Source organism: Protopterus annectens, chromosome 9.part0 (genome assembly GCF_019279795.1).
Source record: "Protopterus annectens isolate FY-2018-M chromosome 9.part0, PAN1.0, whole genome shotgun sequence".
Lineage (NCBI taxonomy): Eukaryota > Metazoa > Chordata > Ceratodontiformes > Protopteridae > Protopterus > Protopterus annectens.
Window position 1 is genome coordinate 706,704,323 of NC_056743.1, and position 19,691 is coordinate 706,724,013.

The 19,691-nt window shown below is 38.7% G+C and overlaps 1 protein-coding gene across 1 annotated transcript in view; it reads left to right on the top strand.

Annotated features, from left to right (window-relative positions):
• LOC122810576 overlaps positions 1–19,691 on the top strand; it is a 470,053-nt gene that overhangs the window by 34,542 nt on the left and 415,820 nt on the right. Inside the window, exons 2-3 of the mRNA XM_044082155.1 lie at positions 1,587–1,726; positions 4,889–5,134. Coding sequence (XP_043938090.1) covers positions 1,618–1,726; positions 4,889–5,134 — 355 coding nt within the window. The 5' untranslated portion in view covers positions 1,587–1,617. The remainder of the gene's footprint in view (positions 1–1,586; positions 1,727–4,888; positions 5,135–19,691) is intronic.

The window sequence follows — 19,691 nt, forward strand, 5'->3', positions numbered from 1 at the left end:
TTCTGTGTGTCTGCGCACATGTGCTGCATGCTTGTATTTTCATTATTAGTATATAAAATCACTATTGGTAAGAGAAATGTGCAATGACTATATCAGAACTGATGTGGTGAAGTCCCATAGAAAATGTATTAAATTAAAGGTCAAGCACATAACACAGTAAGTGAAAAAAATAAGTACTAAAATATTCCAGTGCAAATGTAGGTTCATACATTGTCTTTGTGTGTGTGTGTGTGTGTGTGTGTGTGTGTGTGTGTGTGTGTGTGTGTGTGTGTGTGTGTGTGTGTCTTTGTATATCTGTGTATGTGAATGCTGGACTAAATTTTCAGCATAGCCACCTTAGTAAGTCTGACTTTCTTCCATGTTAATATTGTGACAGAATAAGCACCTGTGCGTGCCCAGAAGAATGTTAGTGAGAGGGCTGCATGAGAGATGGAGAAGGATGGTTTATATTAGTGGGTGGGAGAAGAAGATGACAAACACAAGAGTGAATGATTTTGTTTATTTCGATGAAGACTAATGATAGACTGAACAGCTACCAGGAACTTCACCTGTTGATGGTCATGGTATGTGGATCTGGACATGGTCACTTATTTGACTGAGCTGGGAATGCATGAATGGGGATGAATAAATTTTAATGCCTAACTGTACATGCTGTCACCGTGGCACTGAATACAACAGGCAGACAATGCATAGCACTGGATGATAAGCATACAAGCTATCAACTGTTATTGCATGCAGTGTTATTACTGATGCAGTACCTCTACCAAAAACAACATTTAGTAAGAGTGGAAAGGGTGCACTTCATGGAGTAAGCCTTTGCATCAGTGGACTGATCAGAAGTAGCAAGCGTTTGTCAGAACAAAGTGACACCAGTGCTAGTTAGAGGGCATCTCACATCTGGACAGCCTCCTGAGAAAAATAATTGTTGCTTAAAGTTGATCTTCATGCACATGCTACCATCAACCAGTAGCATGTGCTGATAGGAATGTAGGCCCATTGGCTAGCACGGGCAATAGTAATGAGTTACTATGGCAACATTTTGCTAGAATTCTTTCTGTAGTGCATGCAACAATTTAGAATAAGGCTGATGCACACACCAGAAGTGTGAACATTCATCACTAACACAGGTGGTAACTAATCTTTATGGCTTGAAAATAGCAGTTTGCTTTCTGTTTAGAAAGGCAAGTTGTCTGAGAAAGATACCATAAATGAGATAAATGAAAAAAAACATAGTAGCCTCTACAACAGCAGAAGTAAGAAAGCAAAAATTAAAGTGGGAGGGGGACAAAATGTATTGTTTTACACATTCAGAAAGAGAAAGAGAGAGAGAATAAATAACACTCCTGCATGAAGCTGTTGTAATGAGCATTTATATTAATAATGCTTAAAAAGAAATCAAGTAAAAGTGGAAATGATATGATAAATTTCTGTTCTGTTTAAAAGAAAAGGGGATTTTGGACTATTGTATGCTTTCATCCATATTTCTAGTTCCTTGTTTGAATCATGGCATAAATACAGTACTGCCAAGTAACATAATTTCAATTAATTTTAAACAGAGTTAAAAAGAGTGTTTATGTTGTTTCCAGAAGTATTACAGTAACAGAACCTCCTGAAAAAATGAACACACTTGGTAAACAAAGTAAAACTGATGTATGGAATGGAAACATGGCACTGTGGTGGTCTGTCGTTGTTATGTTCTTACTGAAGATGTCAGCAGGACAACAAGGTATGTAAGCATATAGGTCAGTGATTAGTTCAGTGGCAACGGCCACCATAGGAAATCCAGTGAGACTGTTCATTGCTGGGAAATGTCAACCTTTTGTTGGATTATATGGATTAAGTATAATAAAACAGCCACTGAAATGTTAACGTATGTCTCACCCTGTTAATTTAAATTGTGTTGAAATTGTGATGTGCTGTTTTAATTAAAATTCCTGTTGTACAACAAAGTTATTCATTGAGTATCATCATGTAAGACATAAGCATACTTTTGATATTCAAAAGCTTTTGAAGGGATTCTGTTCATCCCAGTTATTCTGTTTTTTTTTAAGCTAAATACAGTAGCAAGAAGATAAACCAATATGCTAAATACTATAACTGGTTACTCACCTATTCTCTGTCTTCAGTGACACTTCATAAAATGGTGCTTAAACATAATTGATCCAGTCATGAGTAAAGTACTGTCATGCACAAGGACAATGACTTTTCTGGCTTGGATGAGGGATAATGCCTTGATTACATCCCAGGTGACCTGAGTTCAATTTACAGCTTGAGTGCCTAATGGAGCTAGCAGGGGAAAATGGAAGTAAGTTGTCATTGCTGCCTTGCTGACCCTGGGGGAGGGAGGGAGGTATCTTTGGCTCTCCACTTGGGTGACATCTAGAGGGAGCATTAGGTGTTACTCTTATGGAGCATAGGATTGTGGATCACACATTGCCACGATTAATACACACTGCCTAGTGAAGCCAGCATGCAGAAGCACACTTTCTCCCAGCAAGGCAGCATAGATCACAGTAGCTCCTGCAGGGTTGGGGGAATGTTCCTGGGGATGGGCAGTCCATCCCATTAGACCTGGAAGCTTGCCTGTTCCTCACTTCACTATCACTCTTGCTAAAGGGGGAATGAATGGGGTGATGAGACACCCAGACAGGAACAAATAGGGTATAGGTCTTTCACCTAACCTGAATATGTCCGGCAATTACCCCTGGAAAAAATGAGTGGACCAAATGAGTAACGGTAGTGGTGGAGTCACTGGGCAGGTCTAATGAAGGGAAAAAGACAATGTTTCAGATTCATGAATGAGACACTGTCAGGCTAATTAAAGAGAATGATTTTGCAGTCAAGAGGAGAATAGCTTTTTTATGGGTGATATGTTTTCTAGTCTGAATTACCTACTTCTACCTCTGTGACCAGGGATAAGAGATATTTTCATTCACTACTTGTTACTCTCTCTGCTCATCTAACATTCATACTCTTGTAGCTGTTACCAAATATTAAACTTCTACTCCTGTTAGCTCTAAGTGCTGCTAGCAACTGATTGTTAATGTCACCTTTTTTCACCACCATCTGATCAACCACATCATTGATTAATATTACCTTATCTTCTGTGCTGTTGACTACTCATCGCAACCCTTCACAATTGTTTACCATTCATTTCTTCCCCCCTCCAATTGACACTACCTGCTTATATCCACTCACTGCTGCCTGACAGTTACCACAGCCCATTTGATTTCCTGACTTTACTGCTTACCTTTATGATTAGCTGACATTCTTGTTTAACAGTTAATTCTGTGGGGCATTATCTGTCAGACTTTTATGCATGGTACTCTTTAGAGTATGTATTTGGCAGGTACTCCTGACTATGCAGTACCACTGCTATAGCTAGCATCTTTCATCCCTTTATATTTATCATTTGCATGACCCTTACATATTCCGTATGCTATGATGGTTTATTGTATAAATTATCTATTATTTGCACACAGAGGATAACTGATAATCCTCCCCATGATAAGCAATAGTTATGCTCATCTCATGTTTGGCAGTGAAGAGCAATTTCCCTTTATAGCTTACTTCCATTTTACTTACATTTTATTACAGCCTGCCCTTTACTGACTATGAAGCCTTTACACTTCCTCCTTGCTGTCTCGTTGAACTGTTTGTCCTTGCTTTTGCATGACTGCATAACATTTGCGTGATCTCATTTTGTATGGCATACTGTTACTAATGTATGTCTTTTTAACTGTGGTGATGTTTTCAATGGCTCCTTATTGATGAAGGTCCATTTGTTTCCTTCCTGCTAAGTAAGCGGTATCTATAGCAATCCTTATCTAGCCAAAACAGAAAAATTCACATGTATTCTGACAATGTTTTTGTGTTCTTTACTGGGTCCTTGTTGGTGAGTTAAGTGACATCCAACCTTACTACTTGTCCTTTCTGGAAGTGTAGCTCGTTTAGTCAACACCCTGGGTTGATACGGCTCTTAAGTGAAGAAAGAGCAAAATAAAAAAAAAACAAAAAAAAAAAACACTTCTCTGTATTAAGTTAATGACCACACTGCAGTGATCAGCTTATTATAATCACACCCACGAGCCTCGCGTCAGAAAGTAGCTCTTCCATTAAAGAGCAAAAACAGAAAAAAGAAAGAAAACACTTCATTGTAATAGCCCAGTCATTGCACTGATCAGGTTATTACAGTTTACATTCACGCTGCTCATACCTCTCAACTGTCCAGATTTTCAGAGAATGCCCAGATTTTTGCCTCCTATTTTTGGTCTGTTCCTCATATAATTTGTTGTTTTCTGAGAAATCACTGAGGAATAAAGTCACTAAATGACAGGCATTTGAATTTCAGATTTCATTTCCTTCAGAAAATGCATGCCAAGACAAACCTTGCTACGGTAGCAACCTTTTAAGTTTATGAGCAATATTTAAAATCAGTCCCTATTTTTGCACCTTTGTCACCCCATTATTTTGTCCCCAGCAATGAGTACTTACCATTTATATTTGTCTCATGCAAGTATTCATTTTCTTTGCCCTTTGCTGACTTATAATATTTGTGTTTGTTTAGTGGCTTCTGGGCTCAAAGCTGTTCATTGATTACTGCTAAACTATAGTAGTTACATGATATGCCCATTTGTTGGGAAATGACAATGTGTCATTTTTTCATGTATTTGATACAAAAGCAAAAACAATTCTTGCTGCTTCTAGAGAAAGGAATATTGCAGTTTTGTTCACACGAGACAAGTGAGCTGTGAAGGAAGACCTATGTTCAGTTTTTTTTTATAGTCTATGACCCATGCTGTTATTGGTAAAATTGTTTGATTTCAGTGCTTCAGTGCTGCTGAATGATTTTCTCATTTATTTATTTTTGTTTTTGTTTACTTCTTAGTGGACCATGTCTTGCGTCAGAGTACTACATGTCAGAAAGACATCCCTTCTGGAGATTTTGGTTTCTATTTTGATGGTGATGAAATGTTCTATGTGGACCTAGATAGTAAGGAGGTTGTATATAAACTCCCAGAGTTTGAGAAGGTCTTTTCCTTTGAAGCCCAATATGGTCTGCAAGAGCTTGCTGTCTGTTTTTTTAACTTAGATATATACATCAAGAGGTCAAGAGGTATATCCGGTCCAAAAGGTAAGAGGGCATTTGACCACACAGAACTGAAATTATTTGAAGGTTCCAAGACTAAAATCTCTTACTATGAGAGTTACATTTTAACTACATTAACAATTTATTTTTTCATGAATATGCATGTCTGTTTCAACTGTTCTGCCTTTTCTTTCTTTAAGAGTTGCACTTGTTTTGTACCTACTGTGTCATATCTTATTGCTTATTATAGATGACACTATAAGCTTATCTATACCATAGTACTTTTTCCATTAAGGAGGCAAATCATGAACAAATGTATTCTAGCAGCAGACAGATGTATGATATGTTTAACTGTTGTCCCTATATACATTTCTAGCAGGACCTCTCAGTTGTACTTATTTATTATTCGTTAACATGGTAAGTGGAATGATCTTTCATCAGCCCTTTCCAGGTTCATCTCAATAAGGGCAAGGGTAAATAGATATGTACAAATTAATTAGTCAAATAGTATATTTTTGGGTTAGGGGACAATCAGACTATTTATTTTACATTTGTTGACCTGGCTAGTCTATTTGGATATATGTCCATTTTCAGTAGAGGCCCGGGGAGATAAGCTCCGATGAAAATAATAACAAAATCATATACAAATTAAGGTAAACAATGCACAATGCAGGTACATTAGTAAGACATAATCAAGGAGGTCAGAAGTACATAACATAGTGCAAAATAATCAGGTATAAGTAGTATAAAGCACATGCAGTTTCAACACATGATATACAAGTGAGAAGGCAGCTGATTATATACAATTAATTAGTTCAAAAGTATTCACATTAATGTCATTAAGAAGATGTAAGTAATAGTATAGAGAAGGAGAAGGTTTGCTGTTATTAAGATTAGGATGTTGATTACTGAGAAGAAGAGAGTAGGCTGAATGTAGTAAGAAGAGCTAGTTGATCAATCAGGTTCAGTGCAGGAGCACAACCAGTGTGTTTTGAGGAAAAGTTTCAATTTGATTTTGAAAAGTGATACAGAGGGAAGTGAGGAAAGTTCATTGGGGAGAAGGTTCCAGGATTTTCCTACAGTATTAGAGAAGAGAGCATCCCTAGTCCTGTTGTTTGATTTACAAATATTGACAAGAAGTTTATGTGATGATCGTAAGCTCTTGAGATTATTGTAGGGGATGATGACGGTAGATAGTATAGGGGTATTTGTAGGTTGGTAAAGAGTTTTATGGACAATGGTCAGTTGGTGGAATTTAAGCTGATTTTGAAATTCAAGCCATCCTAGCTGTTTTAAATTGTAACAGTGGTGGGTTCTGAAAGGGTTGCCTGTAGCAAATCTGGCTATGTTATTGTAGGAGTTTTCCATTTTATTAAGGTTGTTTTTAGATAGATTAGTGTATATGGGTGAGGCATAGAGGAGAGTAGAGATTAAATGGGTGTGAGTGACAGTTATTCTAGCTGCAGGAGAGAGGAAGGGTTTGATCCTGTAGAGACAGCCTAGTTTTCTACTGACAGTTTTTAGAGTATTGTTGATATGGGTGGTGAAGTTGAGGTTGTTATCTATGGTGATGCCTAGTAGTTTGGTAGTTGGATCTGGGGATATGAGAGTACCATTATTGGATGTGACTGTGAAATCTATAGGGGAGGACTTACACGTAGGAGTAAAAAGGAGTAGTTTAGTTTTTTTTAGGGTTCAGAAGGAGACAGCGCTGTGTAAACCATTGTTCAACTGTGTAACACCTTTTGGGTAAGGCAGTGAAGTGCAGATACTGATGTGGCTGAGCATATAAGTGTGGAATCATCTGCATATTGTATACATGTAGCTTGGGGGATTGCTAGCTGAAGGTCGTTGATAAATATAGAAAACAGGAGAGGTCCTAATATGGACCCTTGGGGGACACCAAGGTTAACGGGCAGGTGAGTAGAAAGAGTATTATGCCAAAGTACAGCCTGTTGTCTGTTATCTAAGTAGGTCTGGAACCATTTTATAGCTAGTGCATCTAGTGACAGGGATTTGAGGATATTTATAAGTATCTGGTGATTTACCATATCAAATTCCTTAGACAGATCTATAAACAGTGCAGAGGAAAGCATACTGAGGTTATGGTTTTTGTTGATACAGTCAGTAAAGGAAAGTAGGGCAGTAGTAGTGCTGTGGGAAGGTCTAAAACCATGTTGACAGCTGGACAGTAAATTGTTTTGGATTAGGTGGTCTAGCAATTGCTTGTGGATACATTTTTCCATGATCTTTGCCAAGGGAGAAAGTATGGCTGTGGGACGGCAATTGGAGAATTCAGTAGACTTCCCACCTTTATGAAGGGGGATAATATGGGAGACTTTCCAGATTTTTGGGATGTGTCCTTCACTGATGGTTCTATTGATAAGAATGGAAATGGGACAGGCAATGGACTTGGCTGCTATCTGTAGATATTCAGCGGATAGTTGGCTGGCTGAAGGAGAGCATGGTTTCAGTTTTAGGAGAAGGGTAAGAATATATGTTGTTTGGATAGGTAGGAAGAGAAATGGAGGGGGTGGGATAGTGTTAGAGTTAGTTAGAGTTAAGTTTTCAGTTGATAACTGACTGGCAAGAGTTTAAATGGCCTCAGTGAAAAAGGTATTAAAGGCATTAGCAGTCTGCTTGGGATTCTCCTGGAATGTGCTTTGTGGGTTTGCTGTGATGGATTGCCCTGGGAGTAGTAATTGGTTAATACTTGCCCAGAACTTTTGTGGTTTGTTATGGTGAGTCTGCTGGAATTGTAGGTAGTAGTTTCTTTTGTCAGACATGATAGCTTTTTTAGTGTTATTTCTCAGTTGTCTGAAGTTTTGTTGGTTTACAGGGTTTTTACTTAAACAATATTTATTCCAGGATTTATTTCTGAGATGGATTTTCTGCTTTGTTTCTTTTGACAGCCATGGGGCAGATTTAATTCTCATTCTGATAGAGCGGGTTGGTGCATGGTGGTCTAGTATGGTTAAGAATTTAAAATTAAAGTAATTAACAGCTTCCTTGTGTGGGAGTTTTTTTAAGGGAGACCAGTTACATGCTCTTAGTTCACTTTGGAAGAGATCGGGGTTAAAGCTTTTCTTGGTTCTGATAGTTCTATAAACGGTTGGAATGGGTAGATTGGTTTTAGGTCTGATTATATAGGTAAGTGAGTGATCACTTATGTCATCAGGGAGGGTTCCAACTTCATATGTTTGGGCATGATTTATTTATGAGAATCCAATCTAAGGTACTTTCCTTCTTATTAGGCTTGTTTATCCTGGTAGGGGAGGTAATCATTTGAATAAATCCAAATAGGTTTATATGGGTGGTAGGGTGGCTACTGCTACAGCTCTTCCAATCAATGTTAAAATCACCTAGGATTATGGTTTCTTGGGGTAAGTTTTGAGATAACCAACATAGGATGTATTCTATGGTGGCAATGTTATTACCAGGAGGAATATAGATGCAGATAATATAAATGGATTTGAATGTGTTGAGTTGAAGCTTGGTAATAAGGATTTCAGTGTTAGAGTCTTGGGGTAGTTTAAAGTCATAGGTAGTAATCTTAATCCAGATTTAAATAGGATAGCTATCCCACCACCCTTTTTGGTTGCTCGGTCAAGTTGTAAGGTATTATAACCGGGTGGGATGACTTCATTGTCTTTAGTTACAGGTTTTAACCAAGTTTCTGTTAGGCAAAGAATGTCAAAGAAGTAGACTTCCAAGAGAGCATGTAGTTGTGCAGCTTTGTTATTTATGCTACGTATATTGAGGTGTGCTAATAAGAGTGAGTTTGGTGGTTTGGTAAGTGAATGCATAGTAGAAGGGGTGGGGTTGAGGAGTTGAGCAGCAGTGTCAGTTGTTGGGCCTGGGTTTGGGTGACTGTCTCCATCTTTTAAACATAGGAGTAGTATTTGCAGTCTAGGATTTGGGAATCTGGTACATGGATGTAGGTATTTTCTGGAATTGGGAGAATTATATTTAATGTGGGCTGTTCTATGGTATTTTGCTTGTAGATAGCTGGGTGTGGATGTTATGTTAAAATGGTTAGTGAAGATAGGTAGAGAAGGAGAGGTAGTTAGCTTATTGGGGTGTGAAGGTATGGATATAATGGGTGTTCATAAAAGGTTAGGAAGTAGGCTAATGTTAAAGGAGTTAGAAGTGTGAGTATGAGTAACATATGTAACAGGGTTGGGGTTGGTAGTTTATACATTTTGAGGGGTGAGTTGTTAGGTTTCAGCTGTAGTCAGGAGGTATAATAGGTGTGGAGAGAGAGAGAGAGGTGGTGGGTGAGATAGGGAGTGGTAATTGAAAGGATGGAATTGGAGTGGTTGGCCAATGGTGAAGGTTTATGTGATAGGTGGGAGTGGGAAGGGGTGTGGTTAGATAGTATAAGATTAGGACCACTGGGGGTGGGTGGGAATTTGGGGTAGAGTAGGAGAGTGGAGTGAGCCCATAGGGCGAACGGAGCATGTAAAAACAAGTAACTGAAGAAATGTCAGCAAAACCAATCTGTGAGCAGCTGTATGGAGGGTAGGAAACAGTGGTAGTGATAGTAAGGGATAACTGAGTGCAAGTATGGAGTCAAGTATCGGACAGAGTGGGAAATACAGGGCTGGAAAGAGGTCCTAAGACTGGGCAGGAGAAAGTTCCTTAGTCTTCCTTGTTAGTTTAGGGTTTGATCATTACTTCATTTCAATTCTGGGGAGAACAGATAGATGTACTAGGAACTAGCCTATTTTAGGGTGCCATCTAGTGGGCAAAAATATATTACAACTGAAAACTAGAGAACAGAAATGGATGGTAGAAGGTTTGCGAAGGTTCTATAAACAGTTGCGGGAGATAGTACAAGGATAGGAAAAAGTATAAATATTAAGGGGTAGAGGGAGGGTATGGCTGCTGAGTATCCTGGCTAGGTAGCTTGCTTGAAAGCATATACAAGTAATAAGGCAAGTGTTCAGCTTTTACCGCTAGGTTTAGATGACACGTACTTTCTTGCCTCCTTTGGTAGCAGGGATCCTAAGCAGGATGGCACGTGTCTTTCTATATGGATCAGTTGTTTAGAATAGTTTGCAGGGGTCCTTTTCACCAGGTAAGTAGAATCTCAAAACACTAGTGCGGGATAGTTGAATTGAAACCTAGGAACGGTGGGGAAAAGAGGCACAAAGATGGGGTAAGAAAACAGCTGTTTACACAGAATTAGGGTAGTAAACACAGTATTTCAGTTCAACAACATGCATAAACATTCATTACTAAGAGTTCAGGCAATTCACAAGGCATACTACGGTATCTGAGTCTAGAGGCATTAGTATACATTAATCTAACAAAAGATATAGTAGAGGTCAAGTAGATTAACACAGTCTAGCTAAGAATGCCCTTTACAAAGTACAGCTATGTTCTACTAGGTCATAAAATAGTATAAACAGTGAGCTCTGAGACTCTGAGGCTATTTGTAACATGAGATCCAGGAGAAAGCAACCCTTGAGGTATTACATTAAAATTTTTTCCTCTCTAGGGACAACAATAGTACAGGCATATTTAATGTCAAGTAAAGCATTTCTACATTGCATAGAAGAATAATATGCCTATAATATCAAATGGAGTCAAATGCTAATATCAAGTAGCTAGTGACAGCAACATGTATCACTGCCCATGCAAGTCTGAGGTACCGCAAGCACTTCACCACTTCTATAGTTGCCTCGCTGGTGTTGAGAGTAACAAACAGGGAGGCTGCAGCTGTTTCTTCCAAACACAGACTAACCTAAGATGTACTACAAAGACAAGGGGAGAACATGAAAATTGCACAAGTACAGTAACCAGAGTTCAAGCAGTTAAGATGTTCTTGTGCTCACTTATACCTACATATTCATTAGCTGTTGTTTTTCTCTACACCATAGTCCTCCTTTGACCATTGTCAAGATCCAGTGTTTTTTTTTTTGTGCTTTAGCAGGGACTACATTGTATTAACTTTGTATTAACAGGTTAACAATGACTGCCACCAGTACTGTTAGCCAACAGGGTGCTGGTGGAAATTGGGCTACTGATGTCTGAAGGAGAAGGAGAGGGGGAGGGTAAGTCCAGAGCCAGGAGGAAGGTTAGGAGTGTGGAAGTGAGGGTAGGAACTTTGAATGTTGGCAGTATGACTGGTAAAGGGAGAGAGCTAACTGATATGATGGAGAGAAGGAAGATTGATATACTGTGCGTGCGGGAGACCAGATGGAAGGGGAGTAAGACCAGGTGTATTGGAGATGGGTCCAAATTGTTCTATCATGGTGTGGATGAGAGGAGAAATATGGCTAGGGGTTATCCTGAAGGAACAGTATACCAAGAGTGTTTTGGAGATGAAAAGAGGGTCAAAGTGATGTTTACAAAGCTGGAAATTGATGGTGTGATGATGAATGTTGTTAGTGTACAAGTTGGGTGTGAGATGGATGAGAAAGAAAAATTTTGGCGCGAGTTGGTTGGAGTGGTGGAGAGGGTGCCTAAGGTTGAGAATGATTGGAGCGGATTTCAGTGGGCATGTTGGTGAAAGAACAGAGAGGATGAGAAGGTGATGGGTAGGTATGGTGTTAAGGAGAGGAATGCAGAAGGCCAGATGGTGTGGATTTTGTGAAAAGGATGGACATGGCTTTGGTGAATACATATTTTATGAAGAGGGAGGAGCACAGGGTGGCATACATGAGTGGAGAAAGATGCACACAGGTGGATTATATCCTATGCAGGAAGGCCAGTCTGAAGGAGATTGGAGACTGCAAGGTGGTGACAGGGGAAAGCATAGTTACATGGCATAGGATGGTGGTCTGTAGGATGACACTGGCGATTAAGAAGAAGAGGAGGAGTGTGAGGGCAGTGTCAAGGATCAAATGGTGGAAGTTGAAAAAGGGAGACTGTAAGGTGGAGTTCGGGAAAGTGTTAAGACAGGCACTGGGTTAAGAGTTACCAGATAGCTGGGCAAGCCACAGCAGAGGTGCTAACGGAGACAGCTAGAAAGGTGCTTGGTGTGACATCTGAATGGTGGAAGGGAGGACAAGGGGACCTGTTGGTGGAATGAAGAAGTACAGGAGAGCATACAGAGGAATAGGTTGGTGAAGAAGAAGTGGGATTGTCAGAGAGATGAAGAAAGTAAACAGGAGTACAAGGAGATGACACATATGGTGAAGTGAGAGGTAGTAAAGGCTAAGGATAAGGTGTATTGTGAGTTGCATGAAAGGTTGGACACTAAGGAGGAAGAAACAAAATTCTACCAATTGGCTAGACAGAGGGACCGAGCTGGGAAAGATGTGCAGCAGATTAGGGTGATAAAGGATAATGAGGAAAACATGCTCCCAAGCAAGGAGAGTGTGTTGAGCAGATGAAAAGAGTACTTTGAGGGGCTGATTAATGAAAAGCAGTAGTGTGCACAATTATAAGTATCATTGTTTGTCTTTGTGATTAGCTCTCCTTCTTGGCTCTGCCTGCTCCGTTCAGCCTTTGGGCTCACTCCGCTCCCCTAGCCTGCCCCCAATTTCCTCCCACACCCACTACCTCTACGTTTATACCCACATAGACACTCCCACCATCTAATTAGCCAATCAGAACCATCTCCACCCTCCCATAACTTCTGACCATCCCCCACCTTTCTTCCACCAACTTCACAAGCTCCCAACTACAACTAAATCACTTTCCATCTTCTCCATCTATTACCCTAATCTGCACAGATTCCTATTATGTTACCAAACAAATAAAGTTTTGAACGCACTTTAATCAAACATATTTACCCGAAATGGCAAAATTTCGAAAGCGAGGAACAGCGATTTTTTTTCCCAGGGAAAAAAATCATGGGGCTGTTTTCTGGACTTTGCCATTTCCTCCACTGTATTGTGATCTCGTAATTGGTATATTTAAGGGGTGTGTGCCCCCCACATTGGGGGATGTAGGGACCAAAGTCCCCCCACTTTATTTTGTGTTTGGGTTTTTTTTTTTTTTTTTTTATGGATCAACAATTTTTTTTCCCTGGGAAAAATTCACTGATCCGTGTGTTTGGCGTTTTGGATTTTTGAAGTGATTGGGTCAATTATACAGCGTTTGCAATTTCAAGTATTCACTGATATAATATAGACCCATCTACACACCTGCAAAATCACTATACCATATACCCACAATTCACACAGCAGCCTTATATCTCACTGTGCACTTCATACCTCTACAAGAATTACTCATAACATTTCTTCCCTTCTTCCTCTGCCCTCTACTCCATCTAATCAGCCTCCCAGACTTCTTGTACTCCCCCCCTTTCACATAATCTCAGTTTATCTTACAAAGGACCCACCCTACTCATCATATATCTCTCCTCACCTCCATCACTTTAATGATAGCCTCCTTTTCAACAGAAAACTTCTTCCAAATAGTTCTAAAACTGGCCCTATTCCTCACTTTCCAAACTCCATATACTCCCTCTGGTATAACCTCAACACAACGTCATCTAAAAATCTTTTATTCCACCTTCTTAACCTAGTCTCTCTCCTCATTTTTAGAGACATACACCCTAACCCTGGTCCTTTGTCCAACCAGTGTAAAAACCCAAATGTGCCTTCTTCACTCTCTGTCTTCACAAATCACTCCTATTCACCATAATTAATGCACAAAGCCTTTGCAATTAACTTCCCAATTTTCATACCTGCCTGTCCCATAATAACCCCAACATTTTATCTAGTTCTGAAACCTGGCTCAAACCACACATGTAAGACTATGAAATCACCCCACCTATCTACAGAATAATTTGTAATGACAGAACCCAAAATAAAGGTGGTGGCATAGCCCTGCTCTTCTCCTCCTTTCTAACAGTGACTCCCTACACCAATTCGTTACCCCAATTCACTACAGCCGAACTAACCACTGTCCTTCTAAAAATAAACAACCACAAAAAATATGCATAGCATCCCTGTATATTCCACCTGGAAATAATATCCCATTTCTTGAAGATATTCTCTCTTGGTTCTCTTCTAACATACATAATGAAACTATAATCCTAGGTGATGTTAACATTAACTGGACCTCCATCCTCTCAACCTCTACTGCTCAAAATTTAAACCTATTCAACTTCACCCAACTAATCAACTCTCCCACCAGACCTAATAAAGGCAACTCTCCAGGCAGCACTCTTGACTGGATACTAGTATCCCACCCCTAGAATATTTCTGAGAGTGGGACCTTGCCCGATTCCCTTAGTGATCACCTTCCCACGTTTGCATGTTGTTCATCTTCTTCTATCCACCTTCAACATAATTATATAACAACCTATACCCTCACTAACTTTAACCCTCTAACCTTCTCTGACTGCTTAAAACACATGAACTGGACCCCTCTCAAAACTCTACCTCTGGACAATCTTCTTCTTCTTTCGGCTTTTCCCGGTTAGGGGTCGCCACAGCGGATCACCATGTCCGCACATTAATTGGCAGTGAAGTTTTACAGTGTCGAGTTGCCAGCCCGGCGCCCAACCTTCCACAGAAGGCACACACACATGCACACCTAGGGCCAATTTAGAGTATCAAATCCACCTGCAGCATGTCTTTGGGATGTGGGAGGAAACCGGAGCACCCGGAGGAAACCCACGCAACCACAGGGAGGACATGCAGACTCCGCACAGAAGGCACCCCAGCCGAGGATCGAACCGGAGAACCTCTTGCTGTGAGGCGGCAATGCTAACCACTGCACCACCGTGGCTGCCCAAAACTCTACCTCTGGACAATGCTGTTTCATATTTTAATACTTCATTCATTAACCTACTAAACAGCTTTGCTCCTCTAAGAACTAAAAGGATTAAAACAAAAATTACTCCCTGGCTCTCCAAAGATGCCATAACCATCATGCATCTCTGAGATAAAGCCTGGAAACACCAGCAAAAATGCAGAACTTCTAACTCACTAACCGATTACAAACAACTCCACAATAAAGTCAAAAAACAGCTGCTGATAGAACATTCTACTACTTCAAACTCCAAAACAATCACAGAAGTTTTGGAGTAGTATCTCTGCCCTCCTTAGTCCTGGTTGAAATGACAATCCTTGCCCAGATAATAGCTCTCCAGATCATATTATTGCCTCTCAATTCAACTCCTTTTTTGTAGGCTCTGTAGTCAAGCTCACCACATCTTTCCCCAGCAATGTTTTAGCTCCTACCTCATCACCCTCGCAACCCCCCCCTTCTCCAACTAATTCCAGTCACCTTCCTCCATTCCCCTCAAACCCATCCCAGTTAATACCATAAAAAACTCTTCCAAAAATTAAAACCATGTTCTAATGTCCCAGATAATCTACCCTCCCACATCTTCAAGCTTGCCACTGATGGCATAGCTCTGCCCATCTGCATTGTTATCAATTGCTCCATTCAAGAATCATATGTACCCCTCCTCTGGAAGAAAGCCTTTATTATTCCCCTTCACAAAGATGGCACCAATACCAACATCTCCAATTTCCGTCCAATAGCCCTTCTCTCCCCTATATCTAAGATTCTTAAAAAGTGTGTTAATCTGCAACTCTTACCCTACTCAATCGACAATCACTTCCTGACCCCCACTCAATATGGATTTAGACCCAGACACAGCACCACCACCACTGCCCTTCTATCCTTCCTTAATATCATCAACTATGCTGATGACTCAGGCAATATAGGCCACTCTTCTCCTTGACTTATCCAAAGCTTTCTACACCATCTCTCATCACTTACTCCTGTCCCAGCTGTCCCATCTCAGCCTTTCCCCCTCTACCATAAACTGGTTCTCCAGCTATCTCTCAAACCACCAACAGGCCATCAAGTGGGAAAATTCTACCTCTTCCTACCTCCATACCCCAACAAGTATATCCTAAGGCTGTATCCTGGGTCCCCTTCTATTTAACATGTTTATTAACAACTTCCATCACTGTCTCTCAAATGCCAGTCTTGTCCAATACGCCAATGATTCTACCATTATCTATTCTGCCAAATCACTCCCCAGACTCAAATAACTCAGGATGCCTTCTCTAGTGCTGAAACTTGGATGCTAAAGAATCACCTAGCTCTTAATGTAACCAAAACTAAAATCATGTCACTTACTCCATCAAAAAACACCAAAATTGGGGTGTGTGGCTAGGATGCTGAACTGATAGCTGCACTTCATTTCAGCTCTCTTACCTCATTGCTATTCCTGACAGGAATTTTACAAAAAATATTTAATTTGAAGAAATATTTACTACTAATTTAACAACTTCAAGAATCTGCAGGAGAATTTCCATTGTCAGAACTTTAATAGTTCCTGTCAAATGAATTACTGGCAAATCAGCACCAATATCAGCTTTACAATATGAGTCATCTTAGGAATTCAGCCCAAGACTCTTCTCTCAAAAATAATCTACAATCTCTTATAACAAATATACAGGAACTCACAATTAAAATTGACAAGATGGACAATAAAATAGATACTTTTAAAGAAAAGTGCTCACAACAACTAGGACAACTTCAGGAAATGTTTACTCAGCAGAAAGGACAGATATCACTTATTGAACAGTTACTAAATTACATTGACACCAGAGTCCAAATAGAAGAACAACAAGCTGAACTCTTATTACAACAGAATACATATTTACTAGAAAAGATTGATGATATGGAAAATCGAACAGGAAGAAATAATATCCCGAATATCTGGTCTACCAGAAAAATCTGAAGTGGACAATATGATAAACTTTCTTACCACCTGGATACCAAATGTAGTAAAATTACCTGAAGCTCTTTCATATGGTATAGAACGTGCACATAGATCACTAGCAACACCTGGAAATACTTCTTTTCCAAATAAGAACAAACCGAGGTCCATAATTGTGAGACTTTTTTCTACACAAGATAAAGATCTGATATTAAGAAATGCTTGGGCAAATTCTCCCATCAAATACAATGATACATTAATCAGATTTGACAATGATTACTCTATAAAGGTGGTTTCAAAAAGAAAGGAATTTCTACCAATAATAAAAGCCTTGAAGAAGAAGCAATTCAAAACCCATCTTTTATTTCCAGCAAAACTGACAATTTTCCTACCAAATCGAATAAAAGTCTTTGAAACAGTAGAGTCAGCAATAAAATACCTTACCAACAATAACATCCTAACACAAGAAGAATCTATGGACTGGGCAATTAGTACTCCAAAGAGAAATGCTGAAGTAAACAACTGGAAGACTGTTGAACAAAAGAAAAAAAAAGGTCAAATAATCTTATATGTTTTATGTTCTGTAAAAGTTTAAATAATAATACAAACAACAAAAGAAAAGTTCTTTATGTCTTCAACTCAATCTGAAACAGGTACTGTTTTCTATTATACTTTAAATGTTAAAGTTAATATAAATTAAAGTACATTTAAATCAATCACTCAAATATATTAAGCATAATTTAAATATTACTTCATTTTTTTATTATTTATCCATCTAATATATTCATTTTCTTAAACAGATTAATCAAAACATAGAAAATTTCTCAATATTTTTATGTTTGTTTTCTTCTCTCTTACATATAAAGTCTTCATTAACATATAATGTTCTATTTAGTTCATAGCTGTATTCCTTAATAGATATAGTAAGTCCTGTTGTAAACTTTGTTATCAGTTATATCTCTGACTACATATTTTCCTAAAAGACAAAAGTGTTCTTGTTTGGGTAAACAGCAGAGATGGGAGGGAATGTGTCATGATTAATACGAAGTGTTTCAGTATGGCATTATCATAAGACTAATTTAAATAGTCTTAAAACTGTTTTGTTTTGGTTCATTTGTCTATGTTGATGTAGAGTAAGGCAGAATTTGCTCTCTGTGGTGTTTTATGGCTTCAAGCCGAATATGATGTGGTTCTGAACATCCGGAGTTCAGTGACAGTTCTGCCGATGTTTAAATGTCCTGTTATGTTCTGCCCTGTGATAATGTATATCATAGTATGCTTGAAATGCATTTTCTGTAATGTGAAATCTATAGAGCAGGCTAGAGCAGTTGCATGAATAGTAGTTAATCTTGCCAGAATTAAAAAAAAAAAAAAAAAAAAAGAAAACACATACCCTTTCCCGCTTGATTCTCAAGACAGCCTTACAGTCACGAATGGTATTAGAAGCACAAGCTCCAAATATTGTTGATGTTTTTCACGTTTTTGCTTATGTGCATCATCCCCTGGCTTTATCTAACTGACGCTCATCCAGGAAGCATGCTCGTTTCATTTTTTAAAATAACATGACCATTATTTATACACCTACAACCACAAGACATTCCTCGGTGCTTTTCCATTTTTGGGCAACGATATAGTTGTGGCACTGAAAATTGTCAGGAACCACATTGCTTTTATGTATTTCATGTTTATATTAAGTACTTTCCACCTTATTTTACAAATGCAGAGATGCACTAATTTCTTAACTGCACAGAGAACAGCATTTTGAGGGAAGTATGCAGTTTTAAAACAAACACAGAGATATATACATTAGTAAGACAATACATTTTTAAACTACAATCTCGATCTTCATAAATTAATGTTTCCTTAAGCCTTTCTTGAATTGTCCATGTTCTGGATGACACTAATATTGCAATCTCTCTGCATACTTTCATTTTAAACTCCACCCTCACTCACCAGCCAGATCGTGTGTTCATAGTATATGTTCCTTTCTCCTCTTTTTTTAATGTATATATGATAACTTTTTATCACAAAATTGGTCTGCTAGCTGTCATAACGTTTTTATCCCATCTATTCCCCTTCCCCTAAATTGCCTCAGTAGTTATCACAAAGTTGCAATAGGTGTATATGCATACAAGAACACCTGAGGGAGACTCAATTCATTCTGCTGCTGTAAGATGCTGTAAATGTTTTCCTTCACCAATATAGAGAATTAAAGCAATCTTCACTGACACTAGATAGGGGGGTGAATAATGAATTTATTAAATGAGCCTGAGAAGCAAATCAAAAGCTGATGACTTTCTGTGTAGCTCATTTTACACAGAAAAGTAACAGAAATTTAATGTCACTCAGCAGAAAGGAACTTAATGTTGGCTTGTATATGAAATAACAAAAAAGTAGATTTCACTGTTTACCAATGAATAATATATACGTCTTTATTTATTTATTTGTGTTTTGTTAATTAATAACAAATAAGGTTTTAGTTACGTATATATGTATGCATGTATGTTTGTATATTTATATTGTTTTTTTGACAGTGAAAGTCTGAATAGGTAGAACCTCCCCTCCTTTTTCAATGGAGAAAAAAAAACTATGATTTGACTATCACTGATTGTTGGAGTCTGCCAGGTCTTTTCTTCTGATGACCAGTTTAGAAAATTCAGTTTAGTTACATGAGTTGAATGGGTGATAGCTCAACTGCCTTCTTCTTTCATATGTCCCAAACATTCAAAAAATAAATTCTCATGCTAATAACATGACTATAAAATGTTGTATTTGCCTTTCACCCAAGATGCTCTGGTGACACGTTCATTAAACAACATCCTTTTCTCCAGACATATTTGTTAAGCACAATGTATGACTTGCACAGTAGATATCTGGAAATTCAGCACTGGTGTTTAAATCCTGGGGACTACTTCTCCCTTTTCATTAAAGGTAGTTACATATGGGAAAATATTA